This window comes from Platalea leucorodia (genome assembly GCF_965183815.1).
Source record: "Platalea leucorodia genome assembly, chromosome: 6".
NCBI lineage: Eukaryota > Metazoa > Chordata > Aves > Pelecaniformes > Threskiornithidae > Platalea > Platalea leucorodia.
This window is the reverse complement of record NC_138828.1, coordinates 28,539,199-28,555,202: the sequence shown is the minus strand read 5'-3', so window position 1 is coordinate 28,555,202 and position 16,004 is coordinate 28,539,199. Positions and strand designations below refer to the sequence as shown.

Sequence of the window (16,004 nt, the reverse complement as noted above, 5' to 3'; positions counted from 1 at the left end):
AAGATATAGATAGCATATACTATCTGTACAGACAGAAAAGCCTCCACTAGGCAAAATGATGGGAGGTGTATGCGTAGCCTCACACCACCCCTTCCCCCGGGCCTGTCCGCCCACACCCACTGGGCTACAGATGGGGCATGCGGCCCCCGTCACCCGCCGACTAAGCGGGCCGGGCCGGGCCGGGCCGGGCGCCGCCGCACCGCTTCTCCCTGCCACACAGGCCGCTCCCGCACGGAGCGGGGCCGGCCATCACCGCCCCGGGGTGCGCGGGGCCCAGCGGGGCCGCCGGCGGGAACGGAGGCCCGGGCGGGCGGCGGGAGGCGGGGCGCCCGGCCTCCCTCCCGCCGCGGAGGCGCCGCCAGGGGGCGCTGTGGGCGGCGGCGTTAACGGCCGCAGGGCCGCGGCGGCGGGAGCGGCGCTCGGGCCGGCCTGCGCGCTCCTGCCCTCCCCGCTCCCGTGGGGCGGCCGCGGCCTCTCGCCCGTTGCGCCCCGTCCCTTGGCGACCCTCGACTCCCGGCTGCCATCGGGGTGGAGAAGAAGGAGGAGGAGGAGCGGGCCGGAGGGAGGAAGCGCTGCGAGAAGCCATGTCCGCGCCCGCCGGGCTGCCGCCACGGCCCGCCGGTGCCGCCGCCGCCGTTTACCCGGGCGGGCCCGGCGCCTCCCGGGAGGCCGCGGCCCCTCAGAGCGGCGCGCCTCGCTACCAGAACGGTGAGGGGCCGGCGGCCTGCGCGGGGCCTAGCGCTGGCGGCCGCGGCGGCGGGGAGAGGCCCGCCGCAGGGTCCCCGGGGCGAGCCGTGCTGCTCCCTCGCAGGGGGCCCTGCGGGTGCTGGGGGCCCGGGGGGGGCCGCTGGCTTTTCCCTCCTGCCGGGATGGCGGGAGGTGCGGGGCGCCGAGGCGGCCGCTGTGGGGGGCGGCGGGGGCGCGGGCCCGGCGGAGGGCCCGGCGGGCCGCGGCGGGGCTGGCAGGGAACGAAGCCCTTTCTCCGAAGGACAGCAGAACCCGCCGGAGCCGCTTGGGAGAGGCGCGTCCCGCCCCGGGCCCCCGCCGCTACGTGCGGAGTTAACTTTTCAGAAGGCGCAGCCTCTCCCAGCCTCGCTGAAGGAGCGAGGGAGGGGGTATCCGCTGCCTTCTCTCCTCCCGAGTTTGGATCTGCTGGGTGTTGTGGCCCTTGCTTCGTGGCGTTTGGGGAATGCTCTGGAGGCCAAGGCACCTCCAGGCCTCGGCCCTGGCAGTCGTGCGTGAGCACGGGCAGAAAACCGCGTATTGTAGGTGAGAGTACTTACTTCGTAACTGCTTGTGAACTTAAAAGTAGTAGGTGGGTAGGCGCTCACACAACTGGGTCTTGGGTTTTGAGGTGAATAAACAAGATTGCGCTAGTGAGATGTGGGTCACTGAAAAACAAAGGGAAAATAGTTTAGAGTCACAAAATGCTGCCTTGCTTTTCAGATGGAGAGGTGTTGAGGCTAACTACTGTGAACTAAAATAATTAGCGTGCAGTTCCTCATTGTTAAATTCGTGTGCTATAAAATAAGTTCTTTATTAATACACCTTGTTAACTTTTCAGAATGCCTGTATGATCTTCGTCCCCACCTAATGATGGTTTGATATCTAAATGGGGCCTCTTGCTTGCATAGAGTTTTAGCTTCTACTGTTACGCTCTTTATTTTGTAGTCAGGCTATTATGTGCACAGGCGTTTTTTCTGCACAGATCAGTATGCAGGGTAACGACCTATGAAATTTTTTACTCATGAATATTTCTCGTGGCCAAAGGGGTAGTTAGGCAATAAGCACTTACATGCCTATAAAGTAGGTCTTGAGTCACTTTGCAAATAATGCAAAAGTCACTGAAGTGAATGAAAAGGAAAGTAATTAAGTGGTAGCTTTTAGGGAGATACTAATGCCTCAGACGTGTCCAAACTTTAGTATTGTAATGCTGAGTTTTGTCAAAATTATTCAGAAAATGCCGACTTATATGGCTTTTAATAAAAACCATGTCATTATCAGGGCACAGCTACTACAGCATCAATAACCTGGAAGTGTGTTTCACAGAAACGATAGAAACTGACATCATACATTCTCCTCGTGTTTTTAACTGAACGAAACGGTAATTTTAAAGAGCCATCATTACTGTTTGTTATTTTAGTTAATTAACTCTGTATTGCTGCTAATATTCTTAAAAACAGCTTGTTTAAAACCTTGTAGTAGACCATTTATTTTCTGTGAAACACTTTATCTTTAATTCTGAGAAATTTATACACTGTCCAGTAATAGTCTTGATTTTTTTATTGTATAATTTGCTAACTATTCAACTTAACTCTGGCTTCCGTGTTCCTTAAAATATCTTACAATGGTGTGTATTTGATGATTTGTAGGCGAGAACTCTGAATTTGTCATTTAGCAATAGCATTCCAGAATTTTTAGATTAGTGTATCTGTCTTAGTACTAATCTTCTGAAGTTGTAACACAGGATTTGAGGCTTCATTTTTAAACTGTAATAGGAGGGGGAGTAGAGGGGAATAGTAACAGAAGACGACTGTACTGGAAACTTCTATTCTCTCTGATAATTTTTTCTATTCTGTCCTAAATTTCACAAAGAGGATTGTCATTGCTTTTGAAATTTAGTTTTACATCAGTATAATGGAGTTTAAATGTAAGATAGTTAAGTGAATACAGCTATTTCTGTATTCGCTGAAAGAAAACACTAGTGCATCCTTTCAGATGTTTAGAGTGCTCTGTGTTTTTATTTCATAAAATGTAGATTTTTCAAGTAAAACTTTGAAGCTACTGGTCTCTGATTTAAGAGGGGCTGTTTTTTGCAGAAAGCAAGCAACCTGTTGCATGTACAGTGATACTAAAAAGGATGTATAGCTTTGTTTATTAATAAATTTTGCCCGGTTCAATGACCAAGTCCATTTGGGACCCTTGGAGACTTTAGTTTCAGTATAATTTAGGTTTGGGTTTGGTTGTTTTTTTTTTAAGTAACTTCTTGTTTGTGTTTTTTTTTCTTCTTACAGTGCTGTCAGTTTGATCCTATACTGAAATTAAGTGTGTTTTTTTTTAAAAAAAAAAAAAAAAAAAAAGCCCGTGTTTGGGATGTTGTTCATAAGTCTGGGGCTTTAAAATACAATGCTTCTGAATAAAGTCTTGCAAGTTCGAGAAGCTTTTATTGTAGTAGTCTTACAGGTGGCTTTGTATCTAAATGGAAAATGACCTGTTTCCTAATTTCAGCATAATAAAATGTTGCTTGTTAAATCAGTACTAAAAGAGGATGTATTTTTCCAGTAGCAATGGAGGACTTCAGTGCTAACAAATGAAGGAGCTAGATAGACATTAATTCCATGACTGAGCTGTTGCGAGAGCTCAGCAGTGGCTTGGTTTGCTGACTTGTTTGCCGGCAGTGCGCAGGGGACAGTAGTGCTGCCCCCTGTCCATCCCATAAGGGACACGTGAGGGAGCTGCGGTGAGTCTTCTCTGGGGGTGGGTAAAGGGATGTTAAAAGTCACAGAAAACTAACAGGTGTTCTTGGCTAGAAAGGAAGTTGGTGTTGTAGGGTACGTAGACTACATGTAGGTAGGGTACGTGGCAGATGGCTAAATTGTTCAAGTGAGAGAATGCATGGACATAAAACCCAAACAAACACGACACTAGCAAGCAAAGCTTTACTAATTCACATAGTGGTATAGCGTAGCCCTGCGCTTTTTTTTTTGTGGTTGCTTTTCACCCCCTTAAAAAGTGATGAGGTTTTGGGGGTTCACCTATTAATGTCTGTGCAGTTATACGTTATAACATAAAGTAATAATTTGTCTGTACAAGGAGAGGTTCACTGCTTTCATTATAGAGGTGGCATTTTAGCAGTACACCTTCTGTGTGCAGCTAAAGTTTTCAACTCCTCTTGTGGAGTTTTTTTTGAGAGATTTGTCAGGCGTTTTGGGAGGAAGGTAGAGTTCCTGAGACATCAGGACAGATTGTGCAATTAATCAGGTTTCAAAATGACAGTGAAGATGTACCCAGATTTCCAGTATTGAAAACTGTCCAATTATCTAGTCATCATTAGTAGCTTCAGTTACTAATTGCAGTACAAAAATTACTTTCTACTCACATTCTTTATAATCAAATGGACAAAAAACTCACTTCAGATAATGGGAATAATCTTTCATCTGTAATTGTAAGACTTGCTTTTAAAGGACTGGGAGTTTGAAATCAAAAATATTTTTTTTTTTGATGTCAGGTGTGTGTGTCTTAGGTCTTCACAGAATTTATACTCTTGTGTGCTCATGTATAATTTTAAACTTATAGATGTTTCTACTTAAAAATGTGAATGAAGATGACTCGGGCTTTCTATAATGTAGAGACTGATGTCTTCTATTGGTAATTTAATCTGTCTTTATTTATGCTGTGTGTTTTTAAACCAGAGCTAGATACTGCAAGACATTATAGTAGATGATTTGATATGCAACCTTTTATTCAGAAGTCAGGTGCTCCTAAACCAGGTTCTAGATTATACCTGCTCAGTTAGTTTATTTGGCATATTTTAGTATAAAAAATGCACAAACTCTTCAGAGAAAACATCTTTTCTTGCCCTCTTAAGTGACGTAACTGCCTAAAGCAATAAGCCTTGACAGACATAAGTTATTGGTGTGTTTTTAAGTTTGCTCTTTCAGACTTTAAAAAAGCCGGTCAAAAGTCTGCCAGAGTTCACATAGCTGTTAATTACTTGCTAACTCAAAATAATTTTCCTTTAAAGGAGAATAAACTACAGAGCTCTATGAAGCAGCTCCCACTTTTTCAAGAAAATAGTGAATCAGAAGCATAGTTACATACTCTCATCAAAACTCAGGATGTAATTTTTTTTGAGCTCCTTATGCTTTCTTCCAAAGTGCCTTTCTGTCTTTTGACCCAGCAGTCCAAGTTACTGGTCATTTTTTAGCTCCTTTCTCTTCTACTCAACTTTCTGCGTTGTCAATTATGAAAAGGCATTTTTAATTTTATCAGAAAGCAATTTTGGACAGTATATTCCTTGCTTACAGGATTCTGTTAACAAATTCATTATTAAAATTGCCTTGCAAGTTAATCGAACATCTGGGTGTTACTTGGAGAACAGTGCCTTTTAAGAATTTCAAGACAAGAGAAGTAATACTTACATTTTGTAATCATTGTAAATATAAGGGGGGAAATCAACAATTCATTATTATCACAGCTGCTGTTTAATTTGTGAGTGGCCCAGTGCCGTGCTTGTGTTTCTGTTCACCGAGGGCTGGGAAATAACACCATAGTCATTCAGCATGACGTAAGCAGTAGGGTGTGGTAATTTTAAGAAAGTAAGTTATCCAGGGAAATGCATTTGTGGCTCACTAGAAAATAAAAATAGCATTCAGGAAAAGAACTTGAGGAAGAACTTTCAGATTTACCATTGATCAGTTGGCATTGAAAACAACAGCTTGGACATAGTTAACATTTGGTCTCTAGCAAACAAGTACTTGTTTGGCCCTTGCTGGGCCAGTATGTAATTAACCTCTAATGTTGCAGAGCCAGTTGCAGTGACAGCAGAGGTGAGTTTCTCTGTTATCAACATCTCTTACACCTGATGTAAGTATCAGGCAGTAAACAGAAATGAAGTGCCTTCTCAGATACTCTCTAGTTTCATAAAAATGTCGGTTTTCATAAAAGCATAATACACAAGAACATAAAAGACAAAAATAACTGCCCTGCAGCACTTTATCTTGGTCACTGTATTGAGGATTTGTGAAGAAGAGTACCTACATTTTTATATATTAACATATTGGTTTGACTGCAGGTTTTCATTTTCCATATTCAGTCAGTTTCTTTAAGGCATACTGTTGTATTCAGACACTTAGAAACATCAATTTGGTGCTTACTGTTGCTCACTATTTGTTTAAATATTAAGCTCCTAAAAGCTCTTAAAAATATTCAAAGCACAAATGTGAGGCATACAGTCTTGGCATGGGAACCTCTTTGGATAATGGAAGCAATCCGTTTTTCTGTTACTTCTATGCGTGTTTGCAAATTACTTCAAATATTGTATTTTGCATTCCTTATACTTGGTTTGTTCTCTTTCTGCTGGTGGAAACTGATGTCAAAAATAGTGACGGAAAACAAGAAGAAACCAATTGTTGGTTAGTTAAAGTACAGAGTCCATTGGCACTACTAGCAGATGCACCTTTAATACATGTGACATTTTATCTTCATTTTAGGTCCTGTGCAGAGTCGGATGCAGTTCCCCTCTGGCTATGCCTCACATCCTCCAAACTATAGTGTGCCCTCAGGACACTATTCCCAAGTGCCCAATAAAGCTGTTGCTTCACATTTGGATAATGAGTATAGAGCCAATTACTACCCTACTTACTATTCAGCACCAGCGCAAAATGTTATGACACCTTCTGTGGGTACCCACGTGTTGAATACACAGGAATCGCAGCAGTTGTACAACAAAACTCCTCCCCATACGGTGGGGTCAGCTGAAGGACCTGTTCAAGGAGCAATATCATCTGCATCCTACTTGTATACGAGTGCTCAGCAGTCATATTCAGCATTCGGTAATCACTACAGCACTTCTGTCAGCTCTTCAGTTGCATCTCAGGGATTTCCCCTTAATTCTGATCACTACACCATGCCCGTGGTTTCCAGTGCCATGTATCCTAACGTTTCCTATCCTGCAGCTGCTGGCAGTGTGTATGGGCAGGCATTTACCTCTCAGAGCCTACCTGCTGTTGGACAGTTCAAAGAGACAAATACGTTTTCTAGCCAGAGTACATCAGTACCTCATTCACTTCAACAGCATGTTCCTGTGGGATATAATTCGACATCATCAACTGTTTCATCTGCTCAGTCTGTTCAAGACAACCTCAGCAGGAATCTCACTGGATCGGTTGCGAAAGTAAACAACCAAATAAATACAGGTATGGTATTATTTGAAGGTTAGTGAACTTCCAGATGTGTCTGGGAAACGTCAGAAATCATGTGCTTTTCTTGGTTTGTACTTGTTCACTATGTGAAATTCTCTATTGCAGTTTTGAATTCTGAATTCTGTCCTTATTCATTCTTGAAGTTTTTATCATTTGGTTACCACAGTCCTTACAATAGCAGCTAATCGTATCACTGATATGTTTCTATTAAGAGATAGAGAAAAAGACACTATTTGGGGGATGGTTTTAATTTATTGGGTTTTTTTTATCATGTACGTGGCCTTGGAAGGGAATTTTTTCATGTGGTTTTAAAGGAATGTGTAATTTCTGAAATAAGTCTGTTAATCACAAAGGTACTTTTTTTCCTTTTCTGGCTAGAGATTTTTTTTTAAGTCATGATCTATATTGGTTCTTTAAATTTTACCTAAGTGAGCATGTATGCACTCCTTTCTTCAGAAAGTTCAGAAAAAGTAGAAGCCTACATGGGTTTGGAGGCAATTGTTTGGTTTTTTAATTAATATTTTTATAATCATTTGAATAAGAGAGCAATTTTGGTGTTTTTAGCTGATTTTTGTAAGCAACAACTTGATGTTTTTAGTATGGATGTAGCTATAGGGAATGAAGTTGTGAAGGTGCCAGTTGAGGGCAAGTATACTCAATCCTTGCTAGTAGTTGCAGCTTCTGCTTCATAGGAAAAATGAGTACAAGTTCATAGGGTAGGCAGCACTTGGTAGGAAGAATGGAAAAGATTAGAGATGTGGGAGTGCCTCCACATTGAAACATCTTGCTCTCCCTCTGAGAGAGCAATAGTATGTGCAGGAAAATTCTGGTTTTCTTTCTATACTGGTAATTTTCTGACTTCATGCAGTTTTGACTTGTAAGCTGTGCAAGACTAATGGTTTTCTTTTTCTGATGAGACAGATATTAGAGAAGTGTAGAATGTTCCCTTTCTATGCCAGATATTTCAGGTTATAGTTTAACATGGGAATTGTTTTAGGACTCCTTGTAGCGGAGGTTTTATAAGACCAAGGACTTATGAAAGAACATGGTTTTGACCGATGGTAAAGCTTTGCCAGGGAAAAACAGCTAAGCTTAAATCAAGCTCATCTAATCCATACCAAGGTTGAATTTAGTTTCAATATTGCTTTTTTCCCCCAAAGACTAGGATGTAGAGTGTCATCCTTCAGCTCAGTTTTAGTAGTTGGAATATTAGTGGATTTGAATTCTGTCTCTGTGAGGTGCTCTGTGCGATTTTCTTTAAAATTTCAAAAAATAGGAAAAAAAAAAATCTGTTTAAAAAAAATATAGGGAGCTGCTTGAAAAGCTTCTGAAGTTAATGGCATTTCAAGGCTGAGCATAAAAATTAATTCTTTCAAGGACTAACGGTTTAAAACTCTGGCCAAAAAAAATTGATTCTGTTGAGCGCAGAATCTACAGCTGGTCTTGGCAGAATGCAGGTATCATTCCAGAATAGTAAGATTTGCAGTAGTCGTATGAAAACAACTTGTTGTTTGTTCAGACTGGTAGTGTTTTATTTACAGAAGTTTTTAATTTAAATGCCTGTTAACTTTATTTCCTTTGAGGGTGTCTTGAAATATATTATTTGTTCATAACAATATTTTTTATAAGGAACAGCTGTTTTAAAGGTGGAGCAGTGGAGCTGACCAGACCATGAAGAGCAATACAAGCCAAAGATAGTCTTATTTCTGAACCATTCAGCGCTCTTCTGAAGGTAGTGATTGAGTTAATACATGGCCTCAAGAAAAAGTAGTAATATTAACACTTGAATTTCAAAGAGCTGATGATAGAACTGGCTGTGGTAGTGGTGTGGAATAGGTACACACTTTGCAGTTAAGAAAATAAACACTGATCCACTGTCTGTTACACTTGAGTAATATTGCAGTACTTGGTTTGTTTGTTGGACTGTAGGCATAATGACTTAAACCACGTTCTCTCTGAGCTTGTAGAGCTGAGATAAGCATGCTCCGTGCTTCCTTGCACAGCGGGCTGGATTGTGGAACTGATTTATCTGCAGAATAACTTTTTTCTGTTCCCTCTGAATCCTGGTTCAACCTCAGCATAGAAATGATTCTATATTTACTGACTGGGAAAGAGCGAATAAAGGTAGCAACCAGTAGCTAGGCTGAAGGAAGACCCAGGCTGTTTTATTACTAAATTCTAAAGACTTAGACCATTTTTGAAGTCTGGGGCTAAACAGACTGCCTCTAATAATATCAAACTTTTTTTTTTAGTCTAGAATCCAACATCTTTGGCTAAAATATATTAAAAATTCAATTGCTACAACACCTGACTAATAAAAGATGGCAAATAATTGTTTGGTCCTGGCATAATTGATCTACTTCTTGGGACACTGATACAGTGCAGTCTTATTGTTCTCAGATGGAGTCATTTTATAGATAGTATTCTAATTGTTTGCAGCCTTTAAAGAAAGGAGTTGGATCTTGAAAATTATTTGCCATTTCTTGTACCTCCTTGGAAAGTGTCTGAGTACAACACACAAGGAATTTAAGGAAATGATGAATGATTCGTAAGAAGGAATTTTTCTGAATATTTCATCCTCCCTGCTGTTCTCCAGGAAGGAAATGATGATGGAAAACAGTTGCAGTCTGTTCTGTGCATAGTTTTTAGCAAATTGCTTGAAAAAAATTTAAGACATACTGAAATTCCTAAGTGTGCTTTCTGTGACTGCTCATGTAAAGAAATTTTGATACACTATCCTGCTATTAGTCAGAGTGCCAATAAGACAGTTTGCTGTCATTGTTGCTGTGCTGTGAAAAAAGGCCCCTCACAACCCTTAAGTTATAAACAAGCAAATCTTAGAAGGACTGCCACTCAGGATATTACTGTCTTAATGTATTTTTCAACAGCAGTTTTGTGCAGTGTGAACACTAAGCTCTCTGTGATGAAAATGAAACATTGTTTATATTAGAAGAATGCCATGTTTTTAACAAAATGTGTTTGTGTAAACAGGACTTACTCAGGAAACTTAGTCTGGCATAAGCTTTTCAGAAATTTGGTGACTTCTGATTTGTTTTCTACTTGAATTGGGAAAGATCCAAGCATTGGACTTACAATTAGATTTTTAAATAAACTAATTTGTGTAGGGCCTTGGAAAGCCCCCAAAATGCTGAATTTATTGAGATCAAACCCCTGAGCTGCTGTATGTCACGTACTGAGGACCTAGAACTACAACAAAATCTTTTTCTAAAACTTTGGCAGCCATTGTCTGAAATCACTGAAGTACTTTCAGTGAAGCTTGCTGAAATTTCACTAGAAGAAAAGACGACATTTATTTTAAGAGGCATCTTTTGCTGGAAGTTGACCTGTTTTGATGAATAGCAGCCAGTGAGAATAATTTTCTTTGCTTTAGGAAGTATAAATAAAATAGAATACAAATATTTGAGTTTTTCTCTTCTTGCTGGCTTAAACTAGTTTCATCTAGCAAAAATGCCCTCTTCTAGTTTTAAATTCTGTATTTCAGCAGAACAATGTTGATATAAATCTGTCCAGAAACGGTGTTATGCTATGTAAATAACACACCCTCTATTATTTAGGCTTTTTGTCTTTCTAGGTCAGTAACTTTCCTTAATGTTTTTACAGCTTATTTCAGATGAAATCAGTGCACTCTGATTTTTTTCTTGGTGCATTCCAGTCAGTATGGATGTCAGCCAGGATGCCCAAATTTTACTGGACTCCCCCCTGCCTCCCTGAGGAGAGGGAGATAGAGAACTCCTCCTGTGGGTATATGGTATGGGTTTCTTTGCTTCCTGGATCTTGTCTGCTGTCCTGTAATCATAGGCAGTCTGCTTGAGCAGGAGACACTTTAATTTTTCTCTCATGTACATACTTCCCCTTATGTCAGATCAGGATCTAAAGTCCTTGCTGCCCCAGTTCCATAGGAATGCAGGCTATAATCCTGTAAATCTGCTAATATAGGTGTGGTTGGAAAAAGGGGAAGGACTGCAGCTGAGATACAGAAAGTCGGGGAGATAGGATGCTGTTGAAAACCAAGCTGCAGGGAGATGGTAAATCTCTCAGTAGAAATTGCATGGTATGTTGCGGGGGGGCAGGCAAGAAATCAAGATCATAGCTGTAGCGAGTCAAAAGGGATGGTTCTTGCATCTCTTCTGAAAATTTGAGAAGATGCTGTGGTGATACACTCTTTAACTACTACCTGTAGGTCTCAAGTTGGAAATGAAATAAAAACTTTAAGTGATAGCGTATAGGAAAAATAATGAATTACACTGCTAATTTGCACAGCTCTGCGGATTCTTTCTGTAGCATACCTTTTAACTGTAGATCTTTATTGGTACATGGCCTTTGTAACCAAGTGGTATACTTGGGCATTTTTAGTGCAAGAGAGGTTCGTGGTTGAAAGGCACGAGGGAAAACTTCTGTGCACATTAAAGGTGAGAGGAGTAGAACATGAAAAACAGAAAATACTTTGTCATTGAGATTGGGGTTTATATTTATTGTAGCCTGACAAAGCTCTTGGCTTCTCATGACATCGGTTTGTGGGAATGTTGTATGGCCTGATCGGACTTGTCCTGGATAAGCTGATGGGAAACTTGTACTCTAAACTGCTGTTCATTCCAGCTTTGTCTTGAGCTAAAATGTAGCATCCTAAATTATAGTACTTATATGACAGGGCACAATCTTCTTACTGGCCAGAGGAAAAAAAAAATTGATAGCCTAATTACCATAACAGTAGATTGTCTCATGTGATGATAGTTACTAACGATGTATTTTTACATATTAACTTTGTCCAAGTGTTTCCTTTGGTCTTAGTTACTTATGGCTTTTGAAAACTTCCCAGAGTCAACAAATGAAGTTTAACATGTTATTTTGCATGTTGGATTTTTGTGCAAAGAAAAAATTACGTCTGTTTTTTTTTTCTCAGAGTTTAATAATGTTTTCTTACAATGCATGTAAAGGATCCACGTAATTTTTAAGGATATTTTGGATAACTTTTGTTTGAGAATAGATACTAGTACTTGGCAGGAAGGTATTACATCTTTAGCTAATCCAGGTGTAAATTGGTTTTGGCTTTGAATGTGTGACACTGACATTGTAGCATTTAGCATGCTCCACAGCAGTGCTTGATGCTGCAAGCATTGCTATATTGACTTAAAGTGTGGAAAATACCATAACTCCAAAAGAATTCTCCGTTACAAACCTAGGTAAGCACACTAATGTTGCAAAGACCTTCCCTTGTCTTGCGTATCTCGCTTGAGGAAGCTGTGTAGCTACCCTAAGAAGAATGTTTCTGCTGACAGGTGCTGCTGCTTCTGTGAGGAGTCTACAAGACATAATGTGTAGAAGCAGAGGTTATAGCAAGTACATTTCAATAGAAAATGCTGTGTGGATGTACTTTGGAAAAATACATAGTCTAATTTTGATTTTGATAACACTTGTGAAAAAGCTGTATGTATGCTCTACATTATATTTGAAAACTGCATAATAAATAAAAGTTCCATTAAGATGGTGAAAACGTATGCTGTTAATTTTGGCACTAAATTAGATAAACAGAAGGATCACTTTAAGCTGCCTCTTCTTCCCCCTCTAAAGGAAGCCTCAACTTCCCCATAAAGTCCTTTCAGATATCAACTCCATTATTTAAGGAAAAATCAGGGACTGTATGAACTACACTGCTATATGTGCAGAGAAAGCAAAGTTAATATTACATGTGCATCCTCTAGTGAATTCTGTAACTCAAATAAGTACTCTACAAATACAAACAATAAATTTTGTTCTTGCTTAATTTCTGTGTTTTACTGAGTTGTATTGGTCAAACCATTTCCTTTCTATTCTTATTTTTAATAGTTTGGTCTGTCATTTTTTTTTAGAAAGAATCATCATATGATGAATTTTTTCAATTTATAAACAAAGAGCAACCCTCTTAAATGCTAACTTAATTGAAGTTACATTGTCCTTATCTGATAGGAATTTCAACTGGACTATGTTAAATCTCTCAAAGCACTAATCTGACTTTTTAAAGCAGATTATATCTAGTCCAGATGTTTAAAACACATCAGAAGTTCTGCGAAATACTCAGGGCTGATTGAAACAGATTGCTTGGAATATGGGTCTCGTAATTGAGTACCAGAATTGCAAAGTGCCAGCCCTGTGAAGGAGGCAGAATATTGGTCTGCTACACAGGCGACTTTCAGGTTTCCTGGCTGTGGGAGGAATATTGAGAGGGAGCTATCCCACATGGACTGCTTTCCTTTTACCTGGGAAGAGGAACCTCTGAAGGTTGGATGGAGTTGTGGGGATGGATCAAAAATAGATCAATTTAGCTTCTGCTTAATCTTGGTCTTGCTACATCATGCTTTCCTTTTTGCTGTTCAGTTGTCAGAGCAATTTGTTCATTTTAATGGAGTTTTAACAATATAGGTATTTAATTGAAAAAAACAACCAGCTTTTCCATATATACTTGTTTGAAGGCATCTGTCTTCAAAGTACTGTATTGTTTTTGTAGTTAGTGTGAAATCAAATGTGATTGCATTGTGTAATTGTCTGTGCAAATACAAAGTGTTTCTGCTTTCTGCTGTTGTTTCCAGGTGGCATTGGTTCTTCACAGCCTGTGCACTCTGTGAGCCAGAGCATTCCGTTTACCAAGCCTGGGGCTGGAACATCTGCTTCCTCTGCTGTGATCTCGTCAGTAAGGACCCCTGCTCCGAGCCTTTCTTCACAGCCACGATCTTCACCCTCTGTTACACAGTCACCAGAGTCAACCCTTCAGGAAGGTACTAAAAGGGAATGGGAAGTTACAGTACAGGCTTCTGCCCTGTTCCACATGCTCACATGAATGCTGGAAGCTTTATTGCTGCTCTTCTGCATTTGTCTGACTGGAGTACACCTCTTGCATCTCATCAGGCTCCCTTAGTGTTCTTGTTTTGTACCACCTTGGTTCTAGCTTCTCTTAGCTCTTCTGTTTGATTTCCTTTGGCCATATGTCATCTTTGGCTTGTTTGTCTTGTTGGCAGTCTTACACGTTTCTTCCTCAAAAAGCCCTTCTTTTAGTTCCCTTATTCTTCGAAAAAGCTGCTCACTATTTTAACTTCTTGGAAGAAGTTCTTAAGTAGCTTTTGTAATCAGTCTGTATTGAAAAAACAGGTGTAGACTAGCAATTTGCTAGCGCTAGCACTGGGAAACAGAGTGAGTTTGAGTATTAAATTCAAACTGATGGAATTGTTTTCTTATTCCCTAGCTGTAAGCTCCCATGGAAAGCTACTGCAGGAGTTCTTGTGGGAGAACAGAGGAGTTCTTGTATAAGCTCCTTCCTATTCTGATGTTGGTAGCCTCTTGACAAAGAATCAGTTGGGTCTTGAGCCTTCTTCAGCCATGCTGATTCTGACCTGATGTTTTGACTTGCCTCTTGACTATTAGATGTTTCTGCATCTAGTATTCCAAATCTAATTTACTGGCTCTTTTTTTTTTTCTGTGTTTTCTCCTGTTAATTTCAGAATTTTAAATTCTTATGGAAAAAGAACTTGGTGTGTGAGGTGGAAGTAGGCATGAATTTTGTCCAGAACAATGTGATATGTCTAGTGTTCAAAATAGTTCTCAAAAGCATGGTGTGTGCCTGTCACAGCATGGTTTTTATTCTTAAATTTCAAAGTTCTCTGCTATAAATGTCTAAATTTCCCCTTTTCCTCCATTTCCTCCTTTTTCTGGTGGAGTGGAGAATGTAAAGAAGTAACTTGTCTGTGAATCAGCTCTGTATATCTTACAAGCAAAAAGAGAAGTCCTATGTACAGTGTACCATTTTAAGGAAAATGATAAATCAGTCTTTGGAACTGTACTTGGTTCTTGCAGTTTTATAGTTGAGTTTGATACTGGGTAGAATTTGTACTGTAGATGTGCTTGCTAGAAAAAAACTGTTGCTTCATCTCCCAAAGAAATCGCATAACCGTGTTTCTAATGAGAAAAGGGATTTTAGCTGTTTAACTCTGCTTGCCTTGATGTGCAATATGTATGTTCGTGCGGTGATTCCTGTATAATGTGCGAACGCTTAGTACATTAAGTACAAATCACTGCGGTCACTGCTGAACTCTTCACTAAATTCAAATACTTCCATATAAGTGAAGGTTAATGCAATATGTTGCTGAATGAGCAGACTTTAAAACCAACAATATACCTATGTCAGGAATATAAAGATAAGTTGTCAGGAGTTTGCATTGATCTAGTTGTATTTACATGAATATAATCAATAATAAATCCATGTACATGTCATCACACATGTATGTTTCTATGTTTAGATGGTATTTTTGTGGGCATTAGAAGACTTTGAACTCTTTTCATTTAGTTTCATTCGAGGAGTCTGAAATACATAATGAACTCTCGTACCTTTTTATCAATAGTTAAGTGTGATAACTTTACTTGTAGAAATTAACCTACTGAAAAAATAGAACACATTTACTGAATATTTGTCTGGGTTGTTAGAATTCCAAGCGTGTTTCTCAAGCAGAGATTAAATTGACAGATTTTTTTCTTATTATAGTGTTGTCTACATGAAAGCATTCTGGAAAACCAGTTTGAATTAATTTTTAAAGTGGATTTCATTGTTTTAAGCTCCTGTGTGGGCATTTCTATACAGAATTAAAATGTTCTAATTGTTTACTTGGCTAAGTTCTAACAGGACAAAAAACTTAAAATGTATTAAAGCCTATTTCATCTTGCATAAATATCCGTACAAATTTAATGCCGATAAACTAATTTACTTGAAAACGGCATCCTAGAGATGAACTTTGAGAATGCGTGTCTTGTCTGTATGTTATCTTAGACTTCCTTAGGTTTTATGTTGATGAGAGGAGCTGATGAGTAAATGAAAATAATTTATAGCAAAGAGTTTAAGAATGGAGAAGAGGAGGGCTCATTTTGTAAGAACTACTCTTTGTAATATTAAGATCTTAATGCTATAGTAAATTTGTTGAAAGTATGAGGGTTATGGGTAGAGAGCCAGTTAAAGAACTTCAGAATATAGTTTATTTTTGCGTGTGGTTATTTCATTTTCATTTTTGTTGAGGCCTCCGTTATGAAACTTAAGCCACATAA

General features: G+C 39.8%; 1 protein-coding gene across 5 annotated transcripts in view; it reads left to right on the top strand.

The window, feature by feature from the left end:
- The first annotated feature begins 413 nt into the window (after positions 1-413).
- The window catches only part of SEC24B (SEC24 homolog B, COPII coat complex component), a 47,457-nt gene continuing 31,866 nt past the window's right edge, over positions 414-16,004 (top strand). For 3 of the 5 annotated variants that reach the window (XM_082315652.1, XM_082315655.1, XM_082315651.1), the window contains exons 1-3: positions 414-708; positions 6,213-6,917; positions 13,508-13,693. In XM_082315652.1, the coding sequence (XP_082171778.1) occupies positions 585-708; positions 6,213-6,917; positions 13,508-13,693 (1,015 nt within the window). In that variant the 5' untranslated portion in view covers positions 414-584. Of the gene's footprint in view, positions 709-1,189; positions 1,270-2,004; positions 2,105-6,212; positions 6,918-13,507; positions 13,694-16,004 lie in introns of those variants that run through there. The other 2 variants (XM_082315654.1, XM_082315653.1) reach the window with 2 other exon arrangements.